The sequence below is a fragment of the Neophocaena asiaeorientalis genome, unplaced genomic scaffold (genome assembly GCF_003031525.2).
Source record: "Neophocaena asiaeorientalis asiaeorientalis breed wild unplaced genomic scaffold, Neophocaena_asiaeorientalis_V1.1 scaffold54, whole genome shotgun sequence".
Classification (NCBI taxonomy): Eukaryota; Metazoa; Chordata; class Mammalia; order Artiodactyla; family Phocoenidae; genus Neophocaena; species Neophocaena asiaeorientalis.
The window spans coordinates 24498-46215 of NW_020174938.1; the positions used below are offsets into that span (position 1 = coordinate 24498).

Here is a 21718-nt window from a genome sequence, read left to right on the forward strand (position 1 = left end):
AAAGTGACAGAATAATTATTACTAAAACTCAGTAAGTTTGATCACAGATAGGTGTTCCCTGCTCCTCTATGAATATCTACTTTGGAACTAAAACACTGGCCACTGAATTTCAGATAAAGAACCTAATAAAGTATTAATTAAAGTAAAAGCATTTATAATCACTTATTTATTAAGGAAAATTAGAAGAATTATCTAAATTAGGCACGTAAAATGCTAAATTTGTCATCTATCCTCATTAGGGCAGCAATGTTCCCTCTCATAAACTATCAATAAATCTTTCATTTCCTTTATCCCTCCCACATGAAATCATCATACTATGGATTTCAAGATTATGCAGGCATAAAATTTCTATATAAAGAAATACATATTATAAAATTTTTACAGCATATTCAAGTAGAAGCAGCTTGAGCTGTATAAATTTGTCTCACTGTAACCCTGTTTCAGATCCTCCATCATCCAACTGAAAGACAGCAGCTGAGAAATGGTGATCACAGTTGCTCCGATCTTTTAACATCACCCATGGACACAATTCTGCAGCTCCTTGTAATTGACACTTAAGAGCCAGATGGGAAAGTATCAGCCTATACTCTGTGAATGTATAGAACTAGCCACGGTTCTAGTCATTCCTAGCTACCATGATCTGGATTAAGAGTTTAAGGAGTTTAAGAGTTGTCTTTTATAAAACAATAGCGTTTAGGTATGTAATTAACTTCTTAAAGGCAATGGATACCTGTTGCAAATAACTGCCAAAAACATATTATAGGGACCTCCCTGGTGGTGCAGTGGTTAGAAATCCACCTGCCAATGTAGGGGACACGGGTTCCAGCCCTGGTCCGGGAAGATCCCACATGCCGCGTAGCAACTAAGCCTGTGTGCCACAACTACTGAGCCTGCGCTCTAGAACCAACAAGCCACAACTACTGCGCCCATGTGTCACAACTACTGAAGCCCGCATGCCTAGAGCCCATGCTCCACAGAGAAGCCACCGCAATGAGAAGCCCACGCACCGCAACGAATAATAACGCCCGCTCACCGCAACTAGAGAAAGCCCACGTGCAGCAACAAAGACCCAACACAGCCAAAAATGAATAAATAAATAAATAATTTATATTTAAAAAAAGTATAACCTTTAACACTTAATATATCATCTAGAAAACTCCATTCTAAACTTCAACTAAGCAGATGCCAAAAGGAAAAAATAATCTTAATTAGTTTAAGTAAACTATGAAATTTAGGCAACTACCATGATGCAAAAGAAAAGTAGCATGTATTACAGTATATACGCACCAAGGACTCAGGCAGGAAAATATGGTTGAAATGGCTTTTCACATTTGTACAGGTTAACAGTGTTTTGAGAGCTAAGAGTCACAGAATGAAATTTTATCCAAAACTACATAGTTTAAGTTTCTAAACTGCAGTTATTTGTTACCTATTTAAAAATGCATTTTATAATAGAGCAACTGTTTAAAAGCAAAGATCAATGGAAGAAATACTGAGACAGTGATTATTAGCAGTGAAAGCACAATACTTAACATTAGAAGAAGCATGAGAAACAGGTATCACTGGAGTACTATTTCAAAATTATTAATGTGATTATCCATTTTACCTTTCTTAGCACATGGCCTTTGCCCATTTCAACCCAGCTAAACAGGTGATTAGAATTTGTTCCAAAATAAATAAAAGAAAAAAAGCACCTTATAATCAACTTTAGATATGCAGAACAGATATATGCAGCAAGACAAGAGTTTTATAAGCCAAGCTAATATCCTGAGGTTTAATAAATTTATTTACTTTGCCCTTTAGCAGGTCAATAATCAAGCCTGGAGGATTCCTATAGCATTTACTTCAAAGTATGGAGAAAGTTCCCTTTTGCAACCTTAAGGCTTAGTTACTTGGTTAGAATAAGGAGGAAAGAGAGGTTAAAGTAAATTTTACTTCTTTCTAGCCAAAAAAAATTGGAGATGAAAGGAGGAAAAAAAATATGTCCCAAGGGAGATAGGTGTGTTAGCTAAATCAGAGTAATGACAAAAGTATTATTTTGATTCTCAAAAGAAACTGTCTCTCTAGGTGTCCCTGGCACCAAATAGGGTATGGTCCATTAATATGGCCGTGCTGTGTGGTTTAGCTTTCCCCAAATGCCCTTACTTCTCATGTGATAGAAGCCAGTAGGATGCCAGGGGCCAGAATGCAGGTTATGGTAAAGTCTCAGAGATACGAAAACAGAGAGAACTGAGGGGTGGCCTGATCAGGAGGAGGTAAATAAATGGCTGATGCTCCAAGTGGAAAGAATAGATCAAGAGTTCACTAGCCACCCTTCCAGATCAGTGGCCCTAAGTAAACTAAGTGAACAGGTAAACAAGCAATTCACACTGGAAATCAGAAAAGACAGAAGATACGATGTAGTACGATCCCAACTTTTCCTCCTAACATGGGGTTACATATGCCATACTCTTACTTCGATACGCAAAGATGCCACCTTAAGGAAATAAGCAAGAGGATGGGGACCAAGGATTGTTATAAAAGAGGCTGGGTACTAACTGTGGAAACTAAGTAAATTACCGGATCAAACTAAGGTTTAAAATAAACTGGTTGCCTACTTAAAATTTCTTCCTTAAAAAAAAAAAAATTTCTTCCTTGAACCAACGAAGACGACTAAATCGGCTATAGATAGATAGCTACATATTCTCTGCAAATCCCAGGTACAATGTGAGTGAATTTACCACCATAAGAATTCCAAAAGTGAGAAGAAATATACACATTAACAATCAGCTATATGTGTGTGTGAATTATATACACACACAACTATAAAAATTTTCCCATCCTATTAAACAGAAAATGAAGGCAATGGAAACTATGTCTTATAAGAAAGGGTAAGATGTTTTTACATCATTTCTCAAACTAACATAAAATGTACTTATTGAAGTATTGGGGGGAAATGAAGATCCATTCTAAATGAGTTCTAGTTTTTTAATTTGACTTGATTTTCTGTTGAAAGGCAAAGAAGATATTTTCATAACATGATTATAAAAAGAGAGTAAATACTTGTGCTTCTACAAACGTAATAACCAAGGTAAAAAGAAAATGAATCTATTAGGAATTACGGAGTTATCTGTTATTTCTCAGACTGCCATCAATTCTGGGAGACATCTACGACCTCTTTTTTTTTTTTTAATTAATTTATTTATTTTTGGCTGCGTTGGGTCTTCGCTGCTGTGCGCGGGCTTTCTGTAGTTGCGGTGAGCGGGGGCTACTCTCCCTTGTGGTGCGCGGGCTTCTCATTGTGGTGGCTTCTCTTGTTGAGGAGCACGGGCTCTAGGCGCGGGGGCTTCAGTAGTTGTGGCTTGCGAGCTCTAGAGTGCAGGCTCAGTAGTTGTGGCACACGGGCTTAGCTGCTCCGTGGCAAGTGGGATCTTCCCAGACCAGAGCTCAAACCCGTGTCCCCTGTATTGGCAGGTGGATTCTTAACCACTGCACCATCAGGGAAGCCCTTTACTACTTCTTCCACATCAATGCCAGGCACACTCTAGCCAAAGAGATTGGCTTATATCCCATTAAATACAGTGATATCTTTATATTTTTACTAATTAAAATTTTCATTTTTTCCTTCAATCACCTAATTAGCATAATTTTCCAAGCAGAAATACTAATTTGGGATTTGTAAAATCACACTTGGTTGTGTGTGATTCACACAACCAATAATTCAATAATTCAATAAATTATAACTTAAGATTCTTCATAAAAGTTGTTTTCATACTTTCCATGAGTTAAATGAAAATAAACTATTATTTTCTCTATATTTAAATAACATGGTTGACAAACAGGTATAATGTATATGCTTTTAGAGCCAAGAAGTCTCACAAACACAGAAATGGATAACTTAAAAAAATTTTTTAAACCTTTTTAATTTCATTTTCTATATGGATTTAAATGTACTTTATGCAAGTCCTACAAAAATCACTATCAGCTTCCTCATAGAGTGTGAAAACAGGATCACAAAAGAGATCAGAGTTTTAATTATAACTAATACTTTACTATTTCTCTAGTAATGTGCTGAAAAATTAAATTTTGGAATGTATTTAAACTAGCACCAGTTTCTTTTGACCTTTAAAAATCACGTACTTTTATCGTTTGCATTCTAAGATGATGAAAGAGAAAAAAAATCAAACATGTAACAGCTCTTTTTGTGAAGTCTCAAGAAACATAAGAAAAATTTCCTGGTCAAATTACAATAAAAACACAAAACATTAAACCTTTCTTGCTGGGCAGCTACCTATTATGTTTAACAGGCTTGAAACAAAATGTGTCAGAGATCAAGAGTAAGTTATCTGATATGTCAAGTGCATAAGGTCAAAGGTCCAATTTTATTAGGTCAGAGGTGGTATAAATAAAATCTTATATGTCAAAGAAGAAGGATCACAGATAAAGTGTATATAATATAAAGACATCACAGATGACAAGTAATAACTTTAAGTAGAACAAGTATGTTTACTATAGATACCTTTGCTGATTAAAATGACATGTGTGTGTAAATATAAAATTGCCTTTCTGTATTACACAACTACATTGCACACTTGTTTTCAGGAAAAGTGGGCTATAACCAAGAATAACTACATGAATTGAGAACTTAAAGAAAATTTAATACTTTTATACTGAAACAGTACACAAAATGAATACATCGATCAAATCTCAAACCACAGCAGCTAAACATCAAACTATGCTTTAGTAGCTAAAAAAGTTAGATAATATTAAACATTTTTCTTCCAAAGTACATGAATTAAATATTCTTTCCTTCTCTACTTCTCTCATTGAGATAAAAACACATAAAATTTGGATTCCAGTTTACATAATAGCAGTGCTCCACAAAAATTTAAAATATTTTTTTGTAAATTGAATAATATATTTAGTTTTTTTTATTAAGAGAACTTAGTTACAAACAATTTTTGTAAGTGGAAGAATTTCCTTTATAATGGGAATAATTAAATTCTAATTAATGAAGCAACTGAGAATTTTTTTTCATAGTGGAACACACATAAACTTGACTCTAGCTCTAAACAGTAAACTTAAGTAGAGAATGGGGATAATCACATGAATGATTCAAGTAAAAAAAAAAATCCATATTACTCTCTCTTAAAATACCCATGTGATTTGATTAAAAGGCAAAAAAATTATTTCAGGTAAACTAAATAGATGATTAGTTCCATTTTTTATTTCACCTTTATTAATGGTACCTAAAGCCATTCTGTATAACCTTTCAGTTCAACTCAACTAAATGAGTTCTTATTAAATACCATACTATGTGTCAAGCATTATGTCAAACAATGGATATTACAGAAGTTAAACATTTAAAGACTTCCAATTTCAGCCACAGTGACTGGCTTATACTGGACTAATCTTCCAACTCCAAAAGTTGCACAAAATATACAAAACATCTATTTAAAGGCATTAAAGAACAGCCAACACAGCCAGAACTTGAGAGACCATGATCCCTAAAAGGAGGGAAGCACATGAGGCGAGCTCCACATTCACTCTGGATTTTTCCCTAAGGGCTTATGCCAATTTTTGGCATGAGAGAACAGTGCAAGGTGAAAGTGGCAGTCTAACTAAGCTGAGGAGACAGAATTTGGTTTAGAGCTGTCAAAACAGTTGGAACTTGAGGGGCAAAAATCCTTAAAAGGAGGAATCATAAAGAAGTGAGCCAAATTAACCATGTGCAATTTCCCCTCAAACACTGGTCATATCCAGAAACTTAGGAGAAAACAGCAGCTTTGTTCCTCCTACCTAGGTAAGATTTATTAAGAACCATCCACAGAATTACCCCTGCTTCCTGACAGCATCCATTCCAGAGCAAAGTCCCACGTCCTTGAACACTCCCCCCCACCTCCAGGTCACCTAGCAAAGATCCAAATCCTATAATAAGTCCTTTCTAACACATTATTGAGAAACTACAACTTCCCATAGTGTGCATTTTCCCTTCTTTTAACAAGTCAATAAACCTAATTTTATTCAACTGTAGATGTGTTCTTGATGGTCTTTGCCTGGAGAGCACTGACAAAAACCCAAGAAAAAGAATGAACTATAGCTTCATATAAACATTAGGGATCAATCTCACAGACTTAAGGATGGGTGAAAGAAGCCAGGTACAAAAAGTACATACTGTATGATATCATTTATATGAAGTTCAAGAACAGGCAAGACTAACTGATTGTGCTAGTAGTCAGAGAACAGTTACCTTTTGGGGGCACGACTGAGATGGGGCATGAGGGAGCCTTCTGGGGTTCAAGAAATTATTTATGTGCTGATATGAGTGGAACAAATGTAAAAATTCATCAAGCTATATACTTTAGATTTGTGTATTCTATTAATATATGCTCTACTTCAAAAAAGAGTTAAACACACATGTACACATACACACAAGTACGGCTCTCAAAGAACCACAATAACCTTTCCTGGACATCTTAAAAGATGCTTGACAAACATGAATTTCTCATCTTTGGGTATGTTTAGAAATTTTCTATTAAAAATAGAACCAACAAATTCAGAGATTAGTAATGTCATACATATCTCAATAACAGTCGAATGAAAAACATATATAAAACTACTTATACAAATCTAAATTCCATGTAAATAGCAATTATAGGTAGATAAATAATGCATTTCCAAAAATTTCTAAGTATTGTACTGATACAAAATTATCAATTTATATGATTTTTATATTGTTAACTGTTTTCCAAGAAACACAGAACATCACTAAATAAAATTATTAAAAAATTTTAATTATTAATATTTTTAAATTATTAAAATACCATAAACCTTTTTTTGCACTGAAATTATATAAACAGTATTAAATTCTTATTTCTATGTTTCTTTTAATATATATACTAAAATAAGGACATTTGTATACTATATTGTAGTAATTAAATATTAAATATAGTTTTAAATAATCACAGAAATACATATGAACATGGATTTCTTCATAATAGAAAAGAACATAGAAGGTACTCAATAAATGAACAAAATTAAAGCTTACCACTTCCTCATCTGAAAGTTCACGCCCTTGGATGCTGCTATTTTCTCTCACAGCTTGCTGGTGTTTTTTTCCTTTAATGTGGCTAAAAAGATACACCTCTGAAGAGATCTAAAAGCATAAAATCAAAGCAATGTAATGAACATATAATTATATCTTACTTTAAATATTACACATTCTATCCAGTATACTATATGCAAGTTGCGATCACTCTAGCATTTACATATTAGTCTTAAAAATATTTTCTTTAGAATACAATTCTGAGAATCCTCTAGAACAGGGGTGCCCAACCCCGGGTTCGCGGACCGTTACTGGACCTCTTAGGAACTGGGCCGCAGAGCAGGAGGTGAAAGGCTGCAGGTGACCGGCCAGCGAGTGAGCGGCTTCATCTGCCGATCCCCGTCGCTTCCGTTACCACCTGAACCATCCCCCCTCCCCTATCCGTGGAAAAACTGTCTTCCACGAAATCTGGTCCCTGGTGCCAGAAAGGTTGGGGACCTCTGATCCAGAAGACACATGGTCAGAAAGGCATGTCATCAAAGCCAACCTTAACAGAGTATCATTTCTTCTAAGTATCAAGTTTCAGCACTGAAAATGTTCCTTTTCTTCTGTGGTCATAATACCCAAAAATATTGACTTGGGCTATCAGTAAGCAGGTATACATCCATTTTAGCAGCAACTGCATGCTTTGGTTCTTTGCACTACTACTCCTAACTGCTGATACTATTTTTGTACTACTTACTTTGCATAAAAATCATAAAAGAAATCCATGGTAGTCAGCAGATGCCTTAGTATGACTTTTAAAAGAGTGGGAGAATATATTTCCATAGTTTAATAAACTTTAGTAAATAAATTATAACGTATCGTAACAATACTGATACTGACAACCTACCGGGACATTGCAGAGAGAACACTGCTTCTTTCTTTCATAAGGGGTCAATTTGGGGGCATAATCAGTATTTGCATGTCGTCCACTGCTTAACTCAGCAGCTTTTTCTTTTCTTTGCTCAATCTGTTCCATGTGCCTTCTAATGCTTTCATCATGCTGTAAATGAAGTCGAAGTGTGAGAATACAGAAATTTATTCAAGTTATACTGAGAACTTGAAAAAGTAATATTTCCATTAAACTTTCTAATATAACAAAATGTCTTAATTCAGTATTAACTTGGACACTGAGGACAAGAATCTAAATAAAGCCCTTTAATATCTCCTACATGCACAGTAACATTTCCTAAAGTGTACTTCATGGAATTACACTGTGGGTTATTAATAAGTATTGATATTTTGTGGAAGAGGTTCTATGGTCAAATAAACTTGGAAAATATTAAGTTAAAGCTACTTACTTACTCCAGCTTGTCATTGTGCATTATGACTCAATAAACCTAGCTTACACTAAGCAACATTTTACACACTTATTTGACGACAACATACTTTTGAGAAGCACTTCCTGGAACACACTATGGGAAATGTTGCCCCACAGGTAAAGACCAAGCTCATCCTCACAGCAGACAAGGCCCATCATGACACAGACCTTTACCCACATCGACTCCAGTGACTTCCCAGAAAACAAAAAATAAACCAACTAAAAAACACTATTTCAGACTTCTGACTTTGTGCTCATACCATTTCATACGGCTGGATGCCATCCCACCCATCTACCTATTCAATTTGTCTTTCTTTCAAGATTCAGCTCACAAATTATTCTCTAAAATTATTTCCCTGACTTCTGAAATTCTTCATGTTAGCTTAGTATCCTCCTCTGTACTTTCATAGCACTCCATAGCACTCTATCCATATGGAAATTATCTGCTTAGCATCTGAATTTCACACTAGATTGAGTTTTTGAAACTGACAACCATGTCTTACTCATCTCTGTATCCCCATGCCTAGCACAAGACTCAATAAATATTTGCTGCATTAAATTTAAATACATGATAAAGTTCTAGAGCTATGCAAGTAGTAAAATAGGGTTCTCTACTCCCTGGAATTTACTACCCCTGTGAAAACCCAACATGTAAATAATTGTGACACAAGGTAAAATATTCATACTGCTAGAAGCTATTAATGGTAAAGATTTTCTAGAAAATATCAGCTTATCATAATCTCCCAAGCAACAACTGTGCAATTCATAAACATTGAAATAATCTTTTAGTTTATTTCTAAATAATTTAAAGTCTATGAATATAAGAAAGCTAGTAGTAATGTCTTCAAGTCATTAACAAATTAGTTACTAAAATCAAGAAATGCTAAAATTCCTTTACATTATTTCTGTCAATTGCTTTATCTTACTAAAATAATTTCAGTTTTCAGATAGTTGAGTTGGAATTGATCATAGCCAAAACCATATGTCTTATTCTCCAAATACTGATATTAGGAATTCAAATTAATTCAGTTTTTTAAAAAGAAATATGACTGATTCTTTTCTTTTTTTAATAAATTTATTTTATTGATTTATTTTTGGCTGCATTGGGTCTTTGTTGCTGCACGTGGGCTTTCTCTAGTTGTGGCGAGTGGGGGTTAATCTTTGTTGCAGTGCGTGTGCTTCTCATTGCGGTGGCTTCTCTTGTTGCGGAGCACAGGCTCCAGGTGCACGGGCTTCAGTAGTTGTGGCTCCGGGCTCTAAAGAGCAGGCTTAGTAGTTGTGGCGCACGGGCTTAGTTGCTCCGTGGCATGTGGGATCTTCCCGGACCAGGGCTTGAACCCATGTCCCCTACATTGGCAGGTGGATTCTTAACCACTGCGCCACCAGGGAAGCCCTAATTCAGTTTTTTGGGGTTTTTTTTGCGGTACGCGGGCCTCTCACTGTTGTGGCCTCTCCCGTTGTGGAGCACAGGCTCCAGACGCGCAGGCTCAGCGGCCATGGCTCACGGGCCCAGCCGCTCCACGGCATGTGGGATCTTCCCGGACCGGGGCACGAACCCGTGTCCCCTGCATCGGCAGGCGGACTCTCAACCACTGCGCCACCAGGGAAGCCCCTAATTCAGTTATTATACAAGTAATTAAATCGATAAAATTTTAATCTCATGCTACATTAAAATAGCTCTAAAATTTCAAATTAAAATATATAATATTCCTACCTTGAGCTGAATTTTTTTCTGTAGCTCTTCCATAGCTTCTTGTTGAGCAGCTGTGAGTGCTGCCAATCGTTCTTCCCTGTCTCTATAAGAAGATATTTAAAAATTATAAACTCAACTACTTGGAGTAACAAATTTCATGAGGTTAAAAAAATACAATTAGGACACATAGGCGTATATATTCTAGAGAGTTTTTTAAATTATTTTTTTCTGAATGCCTATTAAGTCTCAGATATATTATTGCTCATTAAACATTTGGGAAGCAACAAATAAAAGCAACTTTTATAAATACTAAATTATTATTTATAAAAGTAGGTTTCTGGACCCAAGAATGGGTTTAAATACTAGCTCTGGGCTGTCATTTAAATATGGCATATTGAAAATATATATTTATCTCTTTTCCCTTCCAAAAACCTGTAAAACAATATGAAAGGAATAGAAAAGGTAAAAATTCACAAAGACAAAGAGAATACGAGAGGAACCAATCACAAACAAATTATAAGACATACAAAGAAGTATGACCATGTTTAAGAAAAATGCAGTCAAATGAAACTCTCTGAATGAGGCCATATGCTAGATTTATTTGGTATTATAAATACATTATAAGAATTAAAAGAAAGTATGCCAACCTAAGCAAAAATATTGTGACAATGATTCAACAGATAGAGAATCTCAACAGAGAAAGAGAAAACGTTTTTTAAGAACTTTCCAACTAAAGGAACTAGGAGTCCTTAAACAAATGGCTTTCTAGGGATGGAGCAGGGAAAATATAAGATGAATTTGAAGCATCTTGCAGTGCCAGGAAGTAAGGAAGTACTCTAAAAAACAAAATGATGAAGTATGTCAAAGACAAGCAGGGGTCAAACACAAAAGCTTCCAATGTCCAAAGGTGAAACAATTTGAGCAACAAAATAAATACCATAATACTGGTTTGTAACCCATAGTATAATACAAATATAAACGAGTCCCTGTTGACATAACAAAGGAATTTAATAAATAAATGGGAGAACAAATATCCTGTACAGAAGAACTGCAAATAATTTATGTATGAATTCGTGTCTCAAGGAGGTAGAGAATAACTCCCCATCTCTTCAGCATAGGCTTGCTTCCAAGGAGGACAGCATAGGGAAATTTTTAAACTATACAGTGGAGAAATCTGACAAATACTACCTTAGCCAGGTGATCAAGGTTAACAAAATCAGTGATAAGTCAAGGTGACAGTATGAACCTTAGACATTTAAAAAATGGTAATTCACATTCACCCCTGTGCTCTTCCTCCCAAAACCCATAACCTCAGTCTAACCATGAGAAAATCATCAGACAAATCTTGAGAGGAAAAGTCTACAAAATACCTAACCACTACTCAGAACTGTCAAGGTCATCAAAACCATGGAAAGTCTGAGAAACTGTTACAACTCAGAAGAAACTGAAGAGAAATGACAATTAAATAACTGAAGAAATAGTGGCCACTTTCCAAATTTTATGAAAAGCATTAATGTACAGAGTAGGATAATCATGAAGAGAACCAACCTACTGGTGAAAAACAAAGTCAAAAAGAAAATTTTGAAAACAGGAAAAAAACCCCAACAACTCACCATATACAGAGGAAAAACAGTATGATTAATGGCCGACTTTTCATGAGAAACAACAAAAGTAAGAAGATTCAAAGCACTGAAAGAAAAACCAAGAATTCTATATCCATCAAAACTACCATTCAAAAGGAAGCCAAAATAAAAATATTCCCAGATAAGCAAACACCAAGATAATTCAATGAAAGCAAACCTGCCTTACAAGAAATACTGAAGGAAGTCCATCTAGCTAAAAAGATATGCCAGAGGGTAACTTGAATCCACAGAAAGAAATGAAATACACAGGAAATGATAAATATGAGGATAAATATAAAGGAATCTACAAATACATTTTCTCTATTCTAATTCCTTTGAAAAATGTGGGACTGCATTTAAAAAATCGTAACACTGTATTGTTGAGTTTATGACATATATAGATGTAATATATATGACAATACAAGAAGAAAAAGACATAGTGCTATATTGGAACAAAGTTGTTCTATTTTACCAAAATTAAGTTAATTTTAACGTGAAGTAGTTTGTGATAAGTCAAGATGAATACTGTAATAAAGAAAGGAAACACTAAGCAAATAACTAAAGTAATACGGTTTTTAAAATCAAGAGAAAAATGTAAATGATGCCCTAAAAAGTACTGGTTGAGGGACTTCCCTGGTGGCACAGTGGTTAAGAATCCCCCTGCCAATGCAGGGGACACACGTTTGAGCCCTGGTCTGGGAAGATCCCACATGCCACAGAGCAACTAAGCCTGTGCACCACAACTACCAAAGCCTGGGTGCCTAGAGCCTGGGCTCCGCAACAAGAGAAGCCACTGCAATGAGAAGGCCAGGCACCGCAACGAAGAGTGGCCTCCGCTGGCGGCAACTAGAGAAAGCCCATGCACAGCAATGAAGACCCAACACAGCCAAAACTAAATAAATCAATAATTTTTAAAATGTACTGGTTTAACAAAAAAGAAGACAGTAAAGGAGAAAAAAAACTTGAGACATACAGAAAACAAATATCAAAATGGCAGACATTAAATTCAGTCATATCAATAAATTACATTAAATAAGAATGGACTAAACAATCAAAAGGCAGAAAATAGAAGGCCAGATATATAAAAAGAAACCTCAACTATATATAAGTGACACACTTTAGATACAAAGACACAAAAAAATGTTTCCCTTTAGACAGAAAAAGACATATCATGTAAACAATAAACGTGGCAATATTTAAAACAGAAAAAAAATTGACTTTAAGACAAGAAATATTTTTTAAAAAACCCAACGAGGGATATTTCATAATGATAAAAGGGTCAATACTTCAAGGAGTTATAATAAGTATAAATTACATGCCTTTAATACTAAGGCACCAAAATACATGAAGCAAAAAACTGTCAAAACTGAAAAGAAAAATAGACAATTCAACAATTACTTTTGGAGATTTCAATAACTCTATCTCAAGAATTAATACAACTAGACAGAAAATCAGTAAGTATACAGAAGACTAAACACTATCAACTAACTTTATTTAACTGACATTTAGAGAACACTCATCCAAAACAGCAGAATACACGTATTTTCCAAGAGCACACAGAACATTCCCTAGGATAGTCTACATTCAAGACCATAAAGTAATAAGTTCAATAAATTTAAAAGGACTGAAATCATACAGAAAACATTCTTCAACCACAAAATATTTAATTAGAAAACAGAAAAACGGGAGACATTCCAAATATTTGGAAACTAAATAACATACTTCTGAATAACTCAGGAATCAGAAATCATAAGAAATATTAGAAAAAATCTTGAATTGAATGAAAATAAAAATACAATGTATCAAAACTGATGAGATGAAATTAAAGAAGTGCTAAGAAGAAAACTGGTAATTCAAATGCTTTTATTAGAAATGCAGAAATATCTAAAATTAATCAACTAAGTTTTGACTTTATAAAAGTAGGAAAAGCAAAGCTAATCAAATCCAAAATAAGCAGAAGGAAAGAAATGATAAATATCAAAGTGGAAATCAATGTAACAGAAAACAGAAACATAATGTAGAAATTCAAAGAAACCAAAAGCTGGTTTTTTGGAAAGATCAACAAAATGTACAAACCTTTAGCTAGACTACCAAGAGACAGAGAGACAGAAAGACAGAGACAGAGAGGAGAGACATAAATTAGCAAATAAGGAATGAAAGAGGAACATCACTATAGATCATGTTAAAATTAAAATCCTTATAAGGAGCTATTAACAACTTTATAAAAATACACAACTTAGATGAAAAGGACAAATTCATAGAAAAACACAAATTACCAAAGCTGACTCAATAAGAAACAGAAAAATCTCAATAGATTGATAACATGTTAAGAAAAATTTATTTGGTAATTTAGTCTTCCCCAAAAGATAACTCCAAGCCCAGATGGCTTCACTAGTATATTGAACATTTAGCAAGAAAAAGTAACAACCCTACACAAAGAGTTTCTGTAAATAGTGGAGGAAAAAACACTTCCCATCACATTCTCTGAGGCTAGGATTGCCATGACATGAAAGCCAAAGACATAACAAGAAAATTACACACCAATATTCCTTATGAATACATCCTTAATAAGAATTCAACAACACATAAAAATGATTTTACACTATGACCAAGTGCGAATTAACCCAGGAATGTAAAGTTGGTTTAATATCCAAAAATTAATTAATGTAATAAACCATATTAATAAAAAATGAAAGCTACATGATTATTTCAGTGAATGCCCCCAAAGAAGCATTTATTTAACCAAATTCAAAGTACATGCATGCTAAAAACTCTCAATAAACTAGAAATAGAAGAGAACTTCTTCAACCTGATAATGAGGATTTATGAGAAACCTACAACTACATCATACGTAATAGCAAAAGACTGAATGTTTTCCCCCAAGATCAAGAACAAAATAAGGATATACAATGTCACAACTTCTATTAATGTTATATTGTAGGATCTAGTCAGTGTAATAAGGCAAGAAAAAGAAATTAAAGACATCTGTATTAGAAAGCAAGAAGTAAAACAATCTCAATTTGCAGAGGACATGAGCCTTTATGTAAAATATCCTAAGGAACAACAACAGCAAAAAAGAAAACACTAATAGGAAAATACGCATAGGAAAGTTGTGCAAGATCATAAAAAATTATAAAATAAAATATATAAAAAATTGATTGTATTTCTACATATTAGCAAAAATACTAACAAAAATGAAATAAAATAACTCCATTCACTATGGCTTCAAAAAGAGTACTTAGGAAAATATTTAAGAAAAGAAATGCAAGACCTATTTTCTAAAAACTAAAAAATACTGTTGAGAGAAATTAAAGCAGATAGAGACACATACCATATTCATGGATCATATACAATATTGTAAAGATGGCAATTCTTCCCACAATGACTTATAGATTCAAGGCATTACTATAAAAATGCTTGCAAGCTTTCTTTTTTTAGAAACTGGCAAGCCTACCCTAAAAAATTATTTGGAAAGCAATTCTGAAAGAGAACAACAACATTAGAGAACCCACATTAATTGATTTCAAAACTTGCTATAAAGCTACAGTAGTTAAAACAGTGTGGTGCTGGAGTAAGAACAGACATGTAGATATCAAAAGAACAGGACAGAGTCCAGAAATAAACCCTTACATCTATGATTAACTGACCGTGAACAGGCAGCAAGGATAGTCTCTTAAAAGCTACCCTCTTCAACAAATGGGGCTGTGATAAATGGATATTTATATGCAAATAAATAAATTTATATTTTTGATTCATACCATACATAAAAGGTATCTTAAAAGGAATTAAAACCTAAATGTGTGTCAAACTGAAAAACTATAACATTTTGAAGAATATCTTATGACACAGGGTATAAAAGGATTTCACAAACAAGATCAAAAAGCACAAATCAATTTGGCCAATTAAATGCTTTTTCCTGGGTCTTTGAATCTTAAACAAGTGATTTTAAAATGTAGGGATGGCTGAGTGTCATATAACATAATCAGGGCGACAACATGTTGACCAGACCGTTTCCATCAAAAGACCACTGCCGTGGCTCCTGGGACCTAGTCTCTGATACTTCACCATGTCCCAGCCTGGTCATCTAACCACCTATCACTTTCACTCCCAATATTTTACTTAAAATTTACTTTGCTTAAGTTAGCCAGAATCAAATTCTATTTCTTACAACTGAAAATATCTTGAAATATCAAGTTTCCCATCCAACAGAAATTTTCAAAAGTTTTCCATTTTGAGTAGGATGTCTTAATTCCTGGAAATCAAAATTCAGTATAACATTTCTGTATATGTAACACTTTCTGAAAATTCTACATGACAGCAAATAGCTTCAAGACTTGATTTGAATATGCACTCACTGCAAATGTTCATCAGGATCAAAATCAAGATAGCAAATGAAGTACCTAGCTCTTTCCCGGGCAGCATCTTCCCGGGCTTTTTCCTTTTCTTGCCTCTGTTGCTCAATTCGGGCTTCTTGTTCTTTCCTCTTCATTAACAATTCTTCTACACGGGCCTGCCGTTCTGCTTCTAGAGCTCTCTTACGTTCCTAACGTCAGAAATATTTTAAAAGATGTTAGAATTATGTGTAAGATGAAAATGATTATAGGTGACACAGCTTTGACATATACTTATATATTCAAGCCAAATAGATCCCTGGCTTGTCATTAGGCATGCTTCTCAGAATTTAAATAAAATCAAATACCAATACTATCTGGTTTTCATATGTCATTTACCAGTGTTACAAATAATTAGAAGAATAAATGCTGGGCTTCCCTGGTGGCGCAGTGGTTAAGAATCCTCCTGCCAATGCAGGGGACATGGGTTCGAGCCCTAGTCCAGGAAGATCCCACATGCCACGGAGCAACTAAGCCCGTGCGCCACAACTACTGAGTCTGCACTCTAGAGCCCGGAGCCACAACTACTGAGCCAGCGTGCTGCAACTACTGACGCCCACACGCCTAGAGCCCATGCTCCACAACAAGAGAAGCCACCGCAATGAGAAGCCTGCGCACCACAACGAAGAGTAGCCCCCACTCGCCACAACTAGAGAAAGCCTGCGCGCAGCAATGAAGACCCAACACAGCTAAAAATAAATAAAATAAAATAAATTTATTAAAAAAAGAATAAATGCTATTTTAAGCAGATACTATCTTATTAGAACCTGATACATATTTTATGGTTAATCATTTCTAAAGCCTTGTGTTTGGACATGGTTATAGAAATAACAGAACATGATGAAGAAAGCATAATTAATAGATTTTTATTTCTGAACTAAGCTTCCATATAGGACTTAAGTGAAGAAAAGCTTGTGGCAGGGAGAAAGAGGCATTATAATATAGCATAGTGGGTAAGAGAGTGGACACTGTATTAGATTCCCTGATTTTGTTTCCTGATTACATTATTTACCAGCTGGGTGACCCTGGTCTAGTTATATTATATATGTGACTTAGTTTTCTGGAAGACAAGTAACAATAGTGCTTATTTCTTAGGATATTGTGAAGAACACATGAGATAATACATGAAAAGCACTTACACAGGAGTTGGCATATACTAAATTCTCAATAATTATCATCATCATCATCATTAATGGAGAAGATACTTCATTAAAATACTGTGATATGCTTCCTGTGTATTTTTGCCTACTAGGAGTACTTAGCTAATTTTCACCATATTACTAGATGTATTGATATATTTCTTTCAATTCATCCTCATCCCCCAGGGAGCTCACACAACATCTTCCTGGTCCCTAGTCTTTATGATAAATGGAACACACTGCACTGATCTAGGCTCTAGTAACCACTACTTACATAGCCTTGGGCAAGTCATTCTACCTTAAAGAGACCCAGTTTGCTGTGAGATCGAAATTATTAACACAGGTAAACACTTAGCAAAGTGTTTAGTACATAGTAAAGTGTTCGGTAAATGAGAGCAGAAAAGAAATGCTAAAGCAGTTTCTGTTTAGATAACACTGGGGAGAGATGCTAATATTCTTAATAGTTAACTAAGTTACTAATAAGCTCACAATGGTAACTTTATATCTACAACAAGCTGTTATCTACCCAGGGGAAGAAAACCTTTTTAAAGTAGTAACACAAAAGTGTCCCTATTTCTTTTCTTTCATTTTTTTTGGCAGGGGGCCTGAGAACTAGAGGGAATGCACTGAATTCATGAGAGCACATCTGACAGATCGCAGACTGTTTCAGGTGGACAATTAGATTTTAAATATAGTCTTTACTTTCTAACATACTATTCATGAACTGGTTATAGCTATTTCTCATTACTAAATATAATATGTAGAAACTTTTTTAGTTATATACTCTCTGAAAAACTCAAGAGTAAAAAACAATCAAACCTTGTACAGAAAATTTTCTCCAATAAAAAACATGAACAGGGACTTCCCTGGTGGTCCATTGGCTAAGACTCCACACTCCCAATGCAGGGGGTCTGGGTTCGATCCCTGGCTGGGGAACTATTCCCTCATGCATGCCTCAACTAAGAGTTTACATGCTGCAACTATGAGTCCACATGCCACAGCTAAGAACTCCACATGCAGAAACTAAAGATCCCACATGCCGCAACAAAGATCCCATGTGCCCCAACTAAGACCTAGTGCAGCCTAAATAAATAAATATTTAAAAACAAAAAACACGAACAAAAGAGTTTTCCCTTAAACTCAAATTTATTTTTTAAAAATCTGCATTATGTCTGAAAACACAACTTTCACACTAAAATGCAAAAGGTTAAAGCATTAAATATAAAGAATTAAACCAGAACTTTTCATTTCATATTTTACAAAACCAAAATCTTGAGGGATATACTTTTAAAAATTATAAGTTGGTCTTATAAATGAAATTTATTAATATTATATACAAACGATTACTTTATGTGTATGTGCAATGTAGCTACGTTGTACGCAAAAATATGATGTCAACTTGCTGATTGTTTTTACGGATATAAGAAATACTCCAACATTGTACTAATAGAAATAACTGGACTTCAAAAAATATCCAATCTTCTAATTTCTGTTTTTAATAAGTGGAAGAGAAAATTAGTAGCTGTATACCTAATGAGTAAAATTAGTAAATTCACCTAGTGTTTTCCTTTCTAAAATTTAAGTTTCCTAAAGATAGGAAACTTTGTACCCCACAAAAGCATCTTGTACAGGGAAGGAGTTCGATAAATATCTATTAAACAAATGAAGCGTAACTTTATAATATTCATTATAAATCTATATACTCACAAATAAAAAGCATAAACCTACAGCAAATGAACTGTAAAGATATCTAACTCTCAACCCTTCTGAAACCTCTCAGACTCCCATGTACTTTGTTTCACAGTCGACCATGTGTTTATGGCAGCCTAAGAAAGGATTTTGCAACCCCACCCTTTACGCCTACAAATCAGAAGATTAGGGCAAGAGGACAAGGCAGAATATCTAAGAAAACTGGGCTTAAAACTAATCCATCAATAATTTATATGGCAAAAAAGGGAAATTGAGAATATATGACGGCAGCATTAACTTAGTATTTCACTTACAAAAAACAAGAATCACAATTGCCTTTAACAATTTAACATTTATGTGAATGTTTCAAGAATAAAAGTAAAGCAGATGGAGGGCCTCTGAATTCTTTATTAAGTCAGTATCTTACTATTATTGTATTTACAGAATGTTTGGCATTATCTCCTTGCACATATAGTAATGACTACATATTTTTAAATTTTTTAAATTTTATATATATGTTATATATTACCAATGAATTTTTCTAGTATCAGTTATCTCTTATGTATCTTATGTACATACATTTTAAATTTTTCACTGAAAATTAAATCCATAGGAAATTTCTACATTTTTAAAGATAAAAATTAGTCTGAGTAGTCAAAAAAATTTTACGTGTTAGTGAGTTCAGAAGATTCCTTACTACTTTCAGAAAATAACTGCTTTCCTTTACGCCTTAATAAATGTTCCAAATTATAAAATAAGAGTCGTCATTTTTAAACAGAAGATAACTGTTATATTTCAAATCTGCAAAATAAATGCAGAAAAAGTAACTAAAGATGTCTACTCAAAAATATACAATATTACTCATATATTTCCCCCCAAAATCCAGTTAAGAAGTTACCTCTTCCACTGAACTTTCCCTGACATTCCCCTCCCACCAAGAGAGCTAATTATTCCCTACTCTGTGATACCACTGTAACCTATACAGTACAGGTTTCTATTACACTTTCACACTATGTTGTATTATTTGCCATAAAGGTAAAGATCATATCTCATTTGTTTCTGAATTATTAATGCCTAATGGTTGCTCAAAAGTAACACACAATTTTCAAAATAATAATAATTTTTTTAACATCTTTATTGGCATATAAAAAAATAATTATTTTTATAAATTGGTTTGATGCAGAAAAAGAAAGAGCAATAAAGCTGAAGGGATGGCTCAAATTAAAAATTCAAATATCCTATTTCATTTACTCATTTAAGAATGTTAGTTAATGAGTAATTAACTTTTAAATGATAAAAATGAATTTTTTACTGCTCCTTTGAGAGGAAAAGCTAAAGTTTCTCTAAAAGTAGTATCCTGTATTTTTAAACATAAGTTAGCTTGACACTCAGATTAAAATGAGACCTTGAACTCAAATCAAATAGAGATTGGGGTGAATATGGGACTGCTTGCTAGTGTACAAAAAGAGCATAAAGTAACCAATAAACTTGAAAACTGTAATGATATTTTAATTTCCTAAAATTACCAGTGACATGAAGAAGCATGAAACATCAACAACATCCCTAGCTTTTAACATAACAACAAAGCTCTTCATGGTCAGGTCCCTAACTCTACATGCCATACTCACTCATCTCCTGCATAGAATGCCTACTTTGCACCATTTACGACTGTCTCAGTTTTCAAAACTTAGTTGAGGCACCGCCTCCTCCAGGAAGCTTTTGCTGATGTTCTCACGTCTTTGCCACTCTCAATTTGAGTAACAGGTTCTCCTTTGTGCTTCCAAAAACGTCTTTACTATTACACTAATCCTACGGGTTAAGATTTGTTTACATATATGTCTTCCCATTGAGATCAAGGATATATCTTTTTCATGTCCTTGAGCAAAGCACAGCACACAGATTATAGTAGTAATTCAATAAATGACTGAATGAATAAACAAATAAATATTAGTCATAATAGATTAAGTATGTCTGCATCCATATTTGATCTTGAGGAAGATTTAAATAGTTTAAAACCATCACTAAAGTTTATGTGTTAAGTCTTCTTCCCATCCTGAAAATGGTAGCTAACTTAGGGTATGCTACAGAGGTTAAAGTACCTGATGACACTGCCCAATATATGACAGGTGCTCCTTGTCATAAGCATAAAGATTGCCCAGTTATTAAGGCTATATACATTAGTTCAAACACAATCTATTTGTAAGGGAGGAAAGGAACATATTCTTGCCCAACCCAATTAGAAAAGAATAGATAATAATCTGTCCAGAGCAATTTAGTCCTTCATCTGGTTGAGACTAGAGATTCAAATTGACAAAAACACTGATAACCCTTTCTGAAGGAGTACACACTGCCTTGGCAATCAGACTTCCCGTTTCCAAACCGTGCTACACTAAACCATGCATCCTTGGGAACACAGACTTGGTCTTACTCCTTTTTATATCCTCAGCACCTGGGTCAGAGCCTAGGAAATGGCTGGTGCTCAATAAGTGCTTGCTGAATAAAATTCTACCTGAACAGCTTCATCACGTGCTTGCTTTTCTTCCTGTCTTCGCTGACGCTCTTCCTGTAACTCATTAAGCCTCTGCTCATATTCCTTCAATTTTGATAAAACATCATGGCGTTTGTTCTGGGCTTCGAGGGTATTTATAAAGGCAATTTCGTTTACCTGCAATAAAAAAAACAGAGAAAGTGAGTTTCAAATCAGGTTAATTCTAAGGCACATCACAAAAATAAGAAACTTAACAGTCTTTATATAATAATACAAACCAGTTTTAAGGCATAGACCAAAAAATGAACG

General features: G+C 34.3%; 1 protein-coding gene across 1 annotated transcript in view; it reads right to left on the reverse strand.

The window, feature by feature from the left end:
• SCAPER (S-phase cyclin A associated protein in the ER) overlaps positions 1–21718 on the reverse strand; it is a gene marked incomplete at its 3' end in the record, with an annotated part of 213744 nt that overhangs the window by 21336 nt on the left and 170690 nt on the right. Inside the window, exons 16-20 of the mRNA XM_024761693.1 lie at positions 21431–21586; positions 16103–16245; positions 10102–10183; positions 7917–8069; positions 7028–7135 (exon numbers count right to left, since the gene is read on the reverse strand). Of these exons, the coding sequence (XP_024617461.1) occupies positions 7028–7135; positions 7917–8069; positions 10102–10183; positions 16103–16245; positions 21431–21586 (642 nt within the window). The remainder of the gene's footprint in view (positions 1–7027; positions 7136–7916; positions 8070–10101; positions 10184–16102; positions 16246–21430; positions 21587–21718) is intronic.